Here is a 14,157-nt window from a genome sequence, read left to right as displayed (position 1 = left end):
GACTGGAGACGACGGACAACTCGGCGGACGGCAGGTTGAGCCGCAAGTTCATTCCTTTTGGGTATTTTCACGTGGACGTAGATTGAGTTTCAATGGAAAAATGATTTGCAAATTGACTTTAACGAATTGCTCGAGTGAGCAACCTGCTGGCACTTGGAATTTTGATTACAGCATAGACATAAAGACAGAGCGAAATACTGCGAATCGGTTAGGTGAAAAGAAGCAATGGATGTGTGTGTATTAGAAGAAAGCTGCATGTAATTGGCACGCATTGCAGGCATGAGCTCCGCCCCATGGATTACCTCAGAAAGAGCCTGTCTAACTACACTATGCAACAAAATGCTGCACACGAACAGCCGAGACAAACTTAAGTGAATTGTATATGCTATAGACTCTGATTTCATGCAACATAAACCTCAAAAGTTAGCTAGTATAGTATAGTATATATAGGGCCTACATTATTCAGATAATGTGGAAATGAAACAATCTCATCCCGTGCCAAAAACAGTTGTTGCCTAGTGTAATGCAATGCGTTTAGATCCACGCTGGGCCATTTCGTGGCATTGCCTGATGCGAGTGTCTGCTTCTGATCCTGATCCATTGGCTGCCCGTCTGCCACATGACTATGAACGCCATTATCAGCTTCATGGCCATAGATGCTGCTGCTGCTGCTGCTGTTGCTGTGGCCATTGCCAGTTGGCCAGTTGGCCAGTTGGCGAGTGGCAGGCGGAGCAGTTGGCCAACTGGCTGAGCCTACTCGACAGCCTTTGTTTGGCATTTTTGTGGCCTGTGGCAAGTTCGTATATCATTATAGAAATTACCTACTGCGCCAGGCCGTGAGGCAGCGGCCATTGTTAGTAGTTTGCCATTAACGTTAACTCTTTGGCACAATCTGGCCAACAGATCTCTCTGGTGCCGGCGATAGCATAGCAAAAAAACAACAAAACAATCGCAAAAAAAAAAAAACCTTAAACAGGAAAAAACAATGCCACACCACTATCATGCGGCAGGTTTCTGTTTAACTACCTACCAAAAAAAAACAAAACGAGAAAGCAAAAAAAAGGGGGGGGAATTGATATTGTAAATCAATGAAATCTAATGGAAACATTGACGTCAGTTGGTCGCTGGGTCATAAGACTGATAAAGTGGCCAACAAGAGGTGAGCCGAGTTTGATAATGAACAAATCTGATACTTACCAGGACTACCAAGGAAGACTGAGGAATACAGTCGCCGCGAGGCGTCTGCATTGCGAGCATCGGCAGGTGAGGACCATTCTCTTCGACACCATCGTCCTGAAAGAGTTAGAAAAGCCGCTTATTAGTTTATCGAATCAAACGATAAAGAAAATTCATAACTGCTTTAAGTAATCATAGCATATATCAATTCTCAAGTGCTTGAGTTCTTAAGCTATCTTGCCGTCCGCTCAAAGCCCCAAACTCAACTCGAAACGGCTCGATTCGAGCCGACTGACTGTCGCACGCGATTTGCAACACTTGTCAACTTCAAGATTTGCCCAATATTGACAGTATGTTAAATAAGTTAAGCCAGCATAGACACACTCACACACAAGCTCTCGCACACACTCACACACACACTTTTGCACACACTTGGCGAGCAGCTTTCGTCAGGCGACATTGACTGACAGTGAAACGCTCTAAGCTCGCACCCACAACTATCTAAAGCTCACGACTACCAACACACACACACACACACCCCCTCCTAATTCCACCCCCTCGCGACCCACGCTCGCCGGCTTATGGGCACTTTAGGCGCATAAAACTTTAAATGAAATACGCAGTTGCCTAAAAAGTGGACAACAAGAAAATAAGAAGTGGCAGAATGAAAATGGCGCCAATAATAATTTGGTTTATTGGCTCTAAAGCACAATGAAGACACTGGGCCAAGTGGTTGGGCGTTGCCAGCGCAGGGGCTGGCTACCCCCGCCCCCTGCCAGCTGGCAGCGACTTCTATTATTTTTTGTATTTTTTGTTTTGTTGTTGTTGTTGTTGTTGTTGCCCAGTGAGGGCGACGCACCTTTATTTAAATTCAAGCTTGGCCAGTGCAACAACAGCAACAAGGCGTCTGCCTCGTTTTCTTAATGGGCAATTTTCTTGGTAGTAATGGGCACGTTTTATGGACGCTTTTGTGGGGTGTTTATCGTGCACACAAGGGGCCACCCCACTGGCTCTCTGGCGCTTTTAAAATGCAGTCGAGGGTTGACAATTTGGCTGGGCTTAGTTTAAAGCAAAAAAAAAAAAATAATGAAAATATTAATGGCATATTAGATGACACAGCTGTCGCACCTGTTTAATCAAAAATGCGCTCAAAAATAATCAAATGAATGAACAAAAATGAAAATAAACACAAAAGAAAACAAATTAATTGAGTCGAGCAAGAGCGGAGACAAAAGCCCAAATTGTTCGCACATAAATCTTAGCACTAAAAATTTTATTGTCGTTTTTATAGTTAAAAAATAAAATCTAAAAAAAAAGGAAAAAAGAAACGGCGGCCGCGGCAGAAACTACTCAACGGCAGCCCGAGCCAAACAGTCTGGGCTGAAGCGCTCTCAGAGAGCGGCACACTCACACACGCACACAGCTACAAGCGATTTCCCCGTCGTCGTATCGTAAGCGTATCGTAAGTTGAGCGCACTGGCTGCTTATATCGTAAGAAGGCAGCGCCATTGCTTAGCTGCTGATATTGCAGCTGTCGCGCTTGTGCAAGCGAGATGGCACTAGTCAAATACTGACGGGTGTACAGGCATGTGTGCGTGAGCAAAGCGAATTGAAGGCGAATTGAGTTGCGAGACGCAGCGACCAGTCAATATTAAGGTTTCTTCTCCTTGTTGTTGTTGTTGTTGTTGTAGCTGTTGCTGTTGGCGCTTTGTTTGTAGACGCCAAAGCCAAGTTAATGATTTTGTAGTTGTTGTTGCTGCTGCTGCTACTCATTATGCAATGTTAAATCAATAAATTGACAAAAAATGCGCGCGCCACAACCTCAACAAGCGCCAAAACAAAGCCCTAACATTTAACTCAAATAGTTTTATAGTTTTCGTGATTGTTGTTGTTGTTGTTGTTTTGCTCACTTTGTAGACAACACGAATTTATGACATTTTAAATAACACAATTTGGAAAAGGCGAAAAACATTTATTGTTTCGCCTTCGGCAGCCCCATTTTCCGTCGCTATTTATAGTTCAACTATTTTGAGTGTCAGCCCCCTCTTCCACTCCCACTCCCTCTCCCCCCGCCGTCTTGACACTACGGCACCCGCTCTTAAGTGCTGATAAATGGCGCTAGACTCTTTCGGGCTGCCATTGATTAGAGCCGATGAGAAAATGACAAACAGCCAAATGCACTGCGTTCTTATCGCCAGGCACAAAGTTCAAATGCAGCTCAAACGACAACAACAACAGCGAGTGGCACACACACGCACACACACGCAAGCACATACATGCTGGCACAACGAATTTTCCATTTGGACATTTAGAAATAGAAGCCACCCCAGACAACAACAACAACAACAACAACAATTAAACCCCAAATACCAACGTCTGTTCTGTATCTGTATCTATGCTGTCTCTCTGTATGTATATATATTTATATATATATATATACGTGTGTGTGTGTGTGTTTAGATAAAATTGTGTTTCGAAAGTGACAGTTGAAATGATTTATCACTTGCCAGCGACTACTGCAAGGCGCAAGCGGCTACCCCCTCCATCCCAGCTAACAGGCCCGTACCCTCCGCCACCCTTCCCTCCCCGCGCCGCCCTCCTACGTCCAACACCCGCCACCCGCCCCCCCTCGCACGCTGCTTTTTCTGTCTGTCGTCAAAGTTTTTAGCAGCGTTGCTTCGACGCTCGCATTTTTGTGTAGAAAAATTGAAAATGGCTTTTTTTTTTTCTTGGTTTAGAACAGAGTGTACGTACCCCTATTGCCGGGCCTGCCCCCGCTCTCGATCGCGCGCCCGGCCACAGCGCACAGGCCCGTCGTGGCGCAACATTGTTGCTATCACAATCAACTTCATCTTTCCAATTTTCTACTATTTGGCTTTGTTTCCCCAGCGCCCCTCGAACCCAGACCGCCCCTCCTCCAACTACTCACAGCGCTCACATTGTTGTTGCTACGACTTTTTCATATGAAAATTTAATTCCAGCCCCAAACATGGCCCACCCAGTCGCCCCCATTTCCATTTCATTCCTTATATTTCTCTTTCTGTGTGTGTGCGTGTGTGTGTGTGTGTGTGTGCGCTGCGAGCTAATTTAAAAATTTTTGTAATTTTTTCGCCTTGCTCTTTTGGAATTTTTGCAATGCGCGACAAAATGATTTATGTCGCTGCCTGCGCAAAATTAAAAATATTACAAAGAAACAACAACAGCCACCAAATGACAAAAATACAACAATGTTCACATTTAAATAACACACAAAACGAATACAAAACAAAAAATATGAAAAGAAAATAACGAAAACAACAAGTAAATTCATACGGATGTTCCTGTGTGTGTGTGTGTGTGTGTGTGTGTCTCTCTTTAAACTTTAAATGAAAATGTTGCAGTGAAAATATTTGTTGGCTTTTCCAATTTTATGCCCAACAATTTCCAATGACGGCGGCGCGTTAAAAACAACAACCAAAAAACCGAAATGAAAAAATAAAAGAAAACCGCAGCAATTTTTCATCATTTTGCACGTGTAAATTTTCCAATTGGTTGAGCGCGTGAAATGCGACCAAAGTGGGCAAAGGAGCGTAGATTGAGAGGGCAGCACCGCTGCAGGAATTTACTTAGCAATCGAACAAAGTCTTCTACAGGTGTCCAAATGAAGGAAACACTCCAAATGCTAAACGATAATGAAGGCTCATAAAGGGTGATTGGGGGGCTGTCAGTTCGAGGGCACGAAGTCTGTTGCTGTCTCTTGGTATCTGCTGCATTTGCCGGCGGCTGGCCGCCAGGGCTCCGGCTTTGCCCAGACAGGGAGCCCTTAAATTGGATCTCGACTGCGGGCTGTGGATGGATGTAGAAATGGGTTACGCGAGACAGCAAACCCGCAAATCGGCACGACTCTGGCATACCCTGTAGCCAGTTGCCATCGCGCGAATATCCAAATAGTTTCAATTAATGATAATTGATAAATTACCTAATATGCCGCCGCATTCAGTAAACTTCTCTTAACATTCGGCGCGTGCATAATGTTAACATAAATCAATTTACTAACTCATTCAATGTGAATGTTATATCTGTTTAACCTATTTTTATAAATTCTACAATGGAGATGCTCTAGCATTCTCTCGCATGATCCCACATAAACTTTTTAAATTGCGCTTAAGTCCGCTAAAGCCCATTTCTCATTCCATCTCTGTTGCAGCTTATCTCTCTGTCTCTCTCACACACATACTTCCTTGTTTCCTTCCTCACTCTATCTCTCTCTCACACGAGTTCTTCATTTTGCTCCTTGTTGTTTACTGCAAAGTTTTGCTGCTTTTTGTGTAATTTTTACATCCAGAAACGAATTTTATATGCAACTTTTTGTTGTTTCCAATATTTTAAGGACCAAAATGCAAAAGCCAATTTTTTCAGTTGTCTTTTTTATTATGTATACCCCGTATGTAAAATGATTCAACGGTTATTTTAAAGATATGAGAACTAAATGAAGCTAAATGAGAATTTTGAATCGCAATATATATATATATATATATATATGCTTATATAATTTCCTGCACTAAAAATTTCGAAATGGAAAGATGTTAACAGTTTGTTGACTTAAATTGGAGCGATTTTAACAATTCTTCTTTTCTGGCATACTATTTATATACTAATCAGTTCGAAATTTTCCGGACACTTTTTGTTTATAGGGTATTTCTTAGTGAATATGCTCCCGTCGTTTATTCCACCTATGTTTTCGGTTTGGTCGGAAGGTGGCGCTGCTGCAGCTGCTTTACGACTGTGCAAAAGCAACAACAACAACGACTGTTGTCTGCGTGGTGCCATTGTTGGTGCTGTTGTTGTTGTTGTTGTTGTTGTTGTTGCTGTTGTTGTTGTTGCTGTTGTTGCTGCTTGGTGGCATTTTGCGTTGCAGTTTTTACAACATTTTCCATGGCGACGTACGCTACATTTTTGTTAAATTCAAATGAAAAAAGCTTTTCGCGCATAGTTATCAAAATAATGGCAGACTTAAACGTGCACAGAGTGGGAAAGAGAGAGAGAGCGAGAGAGAGAGAGAGAAAATGGGAGTGGGTGTGGCAGAGATTGCGAGCTGCGAAGTGGGAGCGAGACAGTTGCAGTTCAGTTGTTGAGCTCGTGTCTAATGCATTTAAAAATGCAAACATAAGCCCAAAAATGGATTAAAAAGCTTATACCATAATATACGATATATATATTCATTTATTTGAGTGTGTGTGCTATGGGCGTGGCGGGCTAACTGGCATATGGCAAAGCTTTTAAGCAATCTGATGTCGATTTTGATGCTGTTGCAAATTCAATAAAATTTCCAAAATGCAAAACAAAAAATACAACAGAATTCAGGAAAAATGCTGAACATGACTTGTAACTTAAGCAAGGCAAAGTTTGTCACCAGCTCGACAAGGCTCTCCAGTGCTCCCGCTGCCAGACTTGCCAGCTCAGCCTCATTCTCATACGCAGCATACTGCAGTCCGCCCCTCGACAGCCTGTCTGTCTGCCCGGTTGCCCGGTTGCCCGCTTGCCCGCCTGGCTGCGTGGCGACATATCGCTTTACACTTGAAATGAATTTGAAAGTCAGACGCACAGCTCGTAACTCTTCTCGCTCACACAAGACACACACGGCGAATAACAAGACAAGAACAACAGCCACATCAGCATCATCAGCACTTGGAGTCGACGGAGGAGCCGGTGCTCAGGCCAGCGTTCCAGGTCTTTCTTTATCTGAATGCAGGCCCGCGCGACTAATATAAACGTACAATGGACCAACTTAAGCTGAAATGACAGTTGCGACATGTTTGCGTAGGCGTGTGCGATCTCTGGCCCAGCAACCACAGCAACAACAGCAACAGCAACAGCAACAACAACAACAACAACGTTGCGAGGCAAATGTTTTGGTATTAATTTTTCTTGTTGCCAGCCAGTTCGAAGCAGTCGCCGGTGCAGGCTGACAATAAACTTTATCGCATTCATGTGAATGCACTTTATGACACCTACACACAGGCAAGAGCAGCAGCAGCAACAACAACAACAACAACAAGACTAACGTCAGCAACAGCTAAACTTGTTTCTTTCTTTCGCCTGTCTGGGCAAGAATTCTTCATATATTATATACACTTATTTGCTGTTGCCTTTGGCTTCAACTGATTTGGCTTAAATTAGCTACATTTGATGAGCTATTGCTGCTGGGAACCCATGCCCTACCATGTTCTCCCTTCCTCGCGCCCTTACACTCCTGCGGTCAATAGCGACAGCCTCGTCGTCTGGCAGCCTCGTGACTTGTGCGGCTCACTCGTCCATTGCGTTGGTCACGTGACCCTAATAAATCACGGAATTAATGTTACGTAAAATGGAGTTGTGCACGGCGGCCAGTGCGAGTCCTTCAGCACACACAGGATACCCAGCCAAGTCAAGCCAAGCCGAACAGAACAGTCCGCGTAACAGTTACAGTTCCAGTTCCAGTTTTACTTTTGCTTGAATGAAGCAAACTGAAGAGTGTAGCGGAAACTGTGCCAGCCGGAAATTGAAAAACGTTTGCGGCATTCCTGATAAGCGACCAGACAAACAAATCGTGAAACTATATTAATGTAACACACACACACACAAACACACAAACACATATATATATACAAATATTTTGTTTGTGTGGCATACAAAGCTCTGCAGCTCATAGCTCAGCTCAGCTCAGCTCAGCTTTTTATGGCTGCTGCTTAATTGTCTGACAGTTTTTAATAACAGCTACACACACATACACGCACATGCATGCAAGTCCGTATTTTACATCTCGCTTGCGCATTAAGACGCAGGCGCATTAACAGCCACAACTTCAACACCACCAACAACAACAACAACAACAACGACAACAACAACAACAAGAACAAGAACAATAAGAATAACGTGTAGCAAGCGCCAACATTACGACCATTAAAAATACCCAAAACGACAACGACAATTTCCTCATTATCGTAAAATTTATTCAAGCAAAATAAATTCATTGGTCGTTAACCTTGACACTGGTTTTTCCTTTTTTACAGTCGCACACATACACTCGGTCTGTTTGTCTGTGTGAGTGCACACATAAAATTCATGCTATGATGCGTGTTAAATAGTCGCTGTCATTGCGTCTACAACTTGGCAAATGTAAGTGTGTGTGCGTGTGCGTGTGTGTGCGTGTGTGCTATGCTATATACAGCTGAGTTTTTGACTAGACTTGAGTTCATAAAACTGGACTTTTAAAGCTGTCGCGCTGCAAAGCCTCCTTCTTTAAAAGTATTCCCTTGTTGGGGGTTGGCGCTTACACTGTCCAGCAAATTGCCATTACTTGCACTTGAGCATGACGCGGCAGAGCTTAAACAAAGGCAGCAACTGAGGCAGCTGAGTAATTTTCGAGCCCCCAATATATGTATATATTGTGCACATAAAGCATTATATAAATGGCACACACACACACACATACACACACACACTCAAAGAAAAGAGTAATCCGCTTGTCGTCGCAAAGGGAACACACAAACTGACGCCAGTAAGTATGCTACAATAATCGATAAGTGCGGCCTGCATGTGTGTGTGTGTATTTGTGTAATTTTTGTTGCCTACTGCTTGACTGCACACACTCGCACACACACACACACACACCCACACACAGACAGACTAAATTTGGCTGTGTGATTTGTTGTTGCAGCTCGCGGTCTTAAGTCGCAGCCGCGCAGCTCCTTTTGTTTTGAGGGTCTTCCAGGCCCCCTCACTACCGGGATCTGGGGATATCTGGGTGCTGTTTAGTGTTAATGTGTCTTGTTGCAAGTACCCTGCACTCGCAGGTGTTTGTGTCACCTTAGCATATTGCTGTGACTGGTTTCTGTCTGTCAATTAAATTGACGTGATTGCTGTTCGGCGTTGCTCAAAACTTGTTGATTTACAAAGGGGAACTCGTCTAGCACCTTTTTTTTTTAGATTAGGTAATGAAATAAGTGTCTATATAGCTAGTTAAAAGCTTATACGAATTTAAATTTGAGACTATGGTCAATTTGTTCGTTAAACATCTTTGGACACATACATGAATGTGAATTGAAACAGTGCACAAATTAAAAAAGAAGAGAAAACAACACACAAATAAATGCTAACCATATAAAATGAAGAAACGCGTTTTTCATGCGCAGACCAAAAAAACTATGCATGTATGTGTGTGTGTGTGTGTGTCTGGGTTGAGCTGTGTGTGGCAGCTGGCTGTATGCGTATTGGCGAGAACTCCGACTACGACAGCAATAGAGACTCCTTCGCCTGCCTTCTCCAGCAGCGACTCGGACAACGCTGCTCGGCGCTTGCGGCTCTCCTCGTGTTGAGCTCAGCTCCAGCTCAAAGTTGAGTTGAGTTCAGTTGTCGTCATCATCGCCGTCCTCATCGTCGTTGTCGTGGCAGCCTTTTATATAAAACCGACAGCGACTCGGTGGCTTCAGCCAAGGAAAATGCCACACACACACACACACACAGCATTTACACTGCAGCAGCTCCCACTTTTCTATGTCCCTCTTTTTTTTCGTATTTTTTCTACACTTCTTTTTTTTCCAGTCAGCAGAAAAATTCTTATACACGGGCTGCGTGTTTGTGTTTTATTTTTTCTTCTTCCAGGCAACGTTTGGCGCTCGGCGCTCTCTTGGCGCCTGCTCCAGCAACGTCTGTGTGTTTGAGTATGTGTGTGTATGTGTGAGTGTGTGGAGCAGTCAGCTCACTTTTCTTTTGAATGATTCGATGATTTTAAGCGCCTGCGTTATATGAAAACCAATCGCATCAAAGCACCCCATTAAATTTCATCGTCAGGCATATATCCTTGCCGCAAATACACATACAAACACGCACACTCACACACACAAATATATATATATATACGCAGACAGCGAGATAAATGAACAGACAGAGGACATGGCATAGAAATAACAACAGCTGCTGCTGCTGCGGCTGCTGCTGCTGCTGCTGGCACTGCTCGTCCTCTGGCTGCTGCTTGGGTGGCTCCATTCGTCCTGGCCACGTCTGCATCTGCAACATCGTCTGCGCCTTTCAATAGCAGACGAACGCGGCCCAAGGCAATGTTGTTATGTGCCATGGAAATCCGTCAGTAGACGTTGCATCTGCTACACTCACACACACTCACACACACACACACACACACACACACACCACATATACACCCACCAGTCGCCTGCATTGTCATCATTATGTGCTGACGGCGTAAATGGCTCTATCAGCGCATTGTGCCTGCGCCAGGCGCCGCCTTTTGGGAGCCTTGTATATGACATGTGGATGTGGACGTGGATGTGCATGGACATGTGCAGCTGCGAGTCGAGTCGACTTTAAGGCCCTCATTGTTTGAGCTCTTCGGTAGTTTAAAGTGCTTTTAATGGCTTCATGCTAAGGCGCTGCCTTTTAAAACACACAAGTCATGCTCAAAGGGGGGGTGGCGGACAGTATTTTATATAGAAACACACATACTTTCTATACATAGCTAGTCTATCACGAGCCCCGCCTCCAGACTTCAGCTCCCGCCACCAATCTTCGACTTTGGTTCCAGCTACAGCTACAGCTTCGGCTCTTGGTTTTGCTTTATTTGCAGTTCTCATCGTCGTAGTGGAAGTCGTTCTTTTCCTTTTCCTTTTTCTGTTTTTTTTTTTTTTTTATTTCTGGCTAACATTTAATGGGTTTTTCAGAAAATTGCATTTTCTTCTTTGGCACTCTTTAGTCTCTTTGTTTAGCTGCTACTTTTCCAGCAAAGAGTCGCAGTTGCTGCTACTGCTGCTGCTGCTGCTCATGACCATGGCTGCCATATTAGATTTTGAATGCATTTCCGCTTTTTGCCGCAGCGTGGAAACTTTTGTTCGCCATGTTGGCTGCTATTTTCCGAGGAGTCTCTGTATTGGTGCTTCTATCTCTATGAGTGTGTGTGAAAATATTCTCGACTGACTGACAGCTGTGCCAGGACGCGGGACGTAGAGTGTGCGCGCCTGTGTGTCTGTTAGTGTGTGTGTGTGGGTTTGCTCCTGCTTGCTTTCGGTTGGCTCTGCTCTCCCTGGCTGCATTAAAAGTTTGTTTCATTTTGCTTTAGTTTGTTGTTTTGTTTGATGAAAAAGTCCAAGTTGTTGCGCAAAGTTTTTATGCAAGTTTTGCTATTTTGGCAAATGGATATGCCCCAACACACGCCTCCACCGAAAACAGCCCCAACCCACGACTGCAGCGCAATCACATTGTTAGTGTTGTGGGCGCATGAATACGTAGAGTAGATTCGTTCCACAGCTATATCAAAGTTGAACATGCTTGCGTGTGTATAGCTATATATATGTATAGCGGGACTATATATACTGGCACTGTCTATAAATTTGTAGCTTGAGTTTGAGCTCGCTATCAATGCTGAAGTTTAATCAAACTTTAAGCCAAAACGAAGCAGCTGCTGGCTAATAAAAACCTGTCTAAACTTTACATGCAACTGCCACAAAGTTGGCTTGAATGTGCTTAGCTGCATACTTGGCCAGCGCTCACGCATACATTAACCACACACACACATACACACACACAAATATGCCCCCTATACACCTTAGAGTTATGCATTCGCATACACAGTAAAAGCACTGCATACCTCAAGGCGTTGCCGGCCTTCTCTGAAATTCTGACATCCTGGTTACAGTTTTTGTTAGCATTCCGCGAATGTGACTCTAAAAGGGCTAGCTGCGGCCTTGACCACACCCAAAAAACTGAAGTTTTACTAGCGGAATAAAAGTCCACTTGAAGCTACTTTAAAATTCAGAATAAAAAACTGTTGAGTTATAAATAACAGCAATTCATTAGACGATTTTTGACTATTTTGCTGAGTGCCATTAAAATATTTGGTTACAGCCAGCGACCGGTTGCTAATCCACTTAAACCTGGCTGTTGATTTTATAGCTAATCATAAAAGGCCGGAATGTGTGGCGTCTTTGGAAATTGATTATCGATGATCTGACAAATAAAACGAATGCAGCATTTAGCAGCCGTAAATCTTCAAGGACAGACAGCAGCCACGAGTCAGTCATCGCTGATGATTTAACGATACCCAAAGCATTTAATTGCCATTCGACAGATGACAACTATTTTCTCTCTCTCATTCTGCTGCCTATTAACAGAGACAAACGAATGGAAGAACTTGTATCGTTTGCTTTTAACGAGAAGCCAAAGGTCGTCCAAATGATTTTATGTGACAATTTTCAACGCTCTGTTCACTTAGAGGTGGGAATGGAGTTGGCGTTGAAGTTTCGAGTTTGGTTCGGAAGCAATAACAAGTTTCAATTTCGTTGAATGCTCAGTCGAAGCCGAAGACACCTGCAGTGTAGGAGGAGTAGACGGACCATTTTCGTGGCCTTTTTCAAATTGAAAACGTGTCCAACAGCAGTCATCAATTTTTAAACACGAGTAATCACTTTGTAAACGTTACAGAGACCAGGCCCACTCGTCCCAAGTAACTTGCCTACGCCTCTGGGGGTTGGCTTATCCAATGAACAAAACTCACTCTGAGCCCTGAGCCTCTGGACACGCTCTGTCTGGCTGTACGTATTTGGTCTGACAAGTATGCCTCAAATTTCTCTATCGAGTGTGGCGTTACGGGCCGGGCAGGGTCGCTTGATTTTCAAATTTCGGCACGTAACTACGCAAAGTTGCACACATTTTTATACAATTTGTTGCATGCATAATTCAGCAGGACAATCGCCAGGATTCGGGCGCATCAACTGAATATCAAGCGCATATTGTGGTGGATTTATGTTTTTGAGCCGGGGTAGACGTGGCTCCCAAATACACTTGGTCCTTTGGCAGCTTAAGCTTCCGTGCATATGCTATGGAATTATGATGAGTGGAAGTGGAGGAAGTGGAGTGAATTGCCCGGGCGGTAAATTGTATTACTTATATGTTTCAAGTGCCATGTATCAAGAGATGAATTCGAATTGGCCAAATGTCTACCTCGAAGTATGAAAACGAGAACTTAATTGATGAAAAATCGATCATCTGCTTATTTATTAAAAAGAAAGTTAGTTTAACACACTACTATTTTACTTATACTAATAGACTTTCTGGCAGACAATATCACAAACAATGCATTCACAAGGCTATTCGGTTTGTACTTCTTCATTATCTGCAAAATTGATTTGAATTTAGGCTACATTTTAAATTGTATAGTTTCAAAAATCTCTTTAACATCTGTTCCACTGTCAATTGCCAGTTGCTTTACAAATGGATGACCCAAAGAGACCGAATTCAAATAAAGAAACCGATAAACCGACAAAAACAAACCCGAGACATTCAAACAACATTATGAGCATGTTAATCTATTGAAATAGGCGCCATCATTTGTCTATCAAATCGAGCGAAACTCATGGTATTCGCAATCTGAACTTTGAATACCCCAGGCCTGCCAACATTTAATTGATGTTTGGTCATTCGCGTTTTGTATTTCTAGATTTTTGCAGTCGCACTAAACTCAATACTGAAAACGAAACCGAAACCAAATCCGACACTCGGAAAGCAACTCGTCGAGCAAATAAGCAAATTTATTAAATTCTCATTTATCAACATCATAAATCAAAGTTTTTAGCCGTGGCGCTCGGTTTTCAGCTTTTAGTTTTCAGTTTCAGTTTTGAATTTGTCAGCTGCGCGTAGAGCTACAACAACAACAACAACATCAACAATGGCAGCAAAACAATAAAAAAAATATATATGCTTCAAATGATCTATCAACAGTTGCCGTTTGGCGTTGATGTTTCTGGTTTTTGTGAATATTTTGATATTTTGATATTTTGTATTTTTTATGGCTCTCCGCTCGTCTCTACGCTTTTATGACTAGTTAATTTTGCCTGTTTTTGATTTTGATTTGGCATTTTATTGTTGTTGCTGTCATTGCTGGCTGGCTTTTATTGGGCGCAATGAACTATAAAAACGCGCGAATGCCTCAAAATTGCACTGCACTTGACAACT

At 43.1% G+C, this 14,157-nt stretch overlaps 1 protein-coding gene across 3 annotated transcripts in view; it reads right to left on the bottom strand.

Annotated features, from left to right (window-relative positions):
- The window catches only part of hth (Meis homeobox homothorax), a 121,429-nt gene that overhangs the window by 25,750 nt on the left and 81,522 nt on the right, over positions 1 to 14,157 (bottom strand). For all 3 annotated transcript variants that reach the window (XM_015171770.3, XM_015171771.3, XM_032433037.2), the window contains one exon: positions 1,198 to 1,293. In XM_015171770.3, the coding sequence (XP_015027256.1) occupies positions 1,198 to 1,293 (96 nt within the window). The remainder of the gene's footprint in view (positions 1 to 1,197; positions 1,294 to 14,157) is intronic.

The sequence above is a fragment of the Drosophila virilis genome, chromosome 2 (genome assembly GCF_030788295.1).
Source record: "Drosophila virilis strain 15010-1051.87 chromosome 2, Dvir_AGI_RSII-ME, whole genome shotgun sequence".
Taxonomy (NCBI): domain Eukaryota; kingdom Metazoa; phylum Arthropoda; class Insecta; order Diptera; family Drosophilidae; genus Drosophila; species Drosophila virilis.
This window is presented reverse-complemented; position numbering and strand designations above follow the sequence as displayed.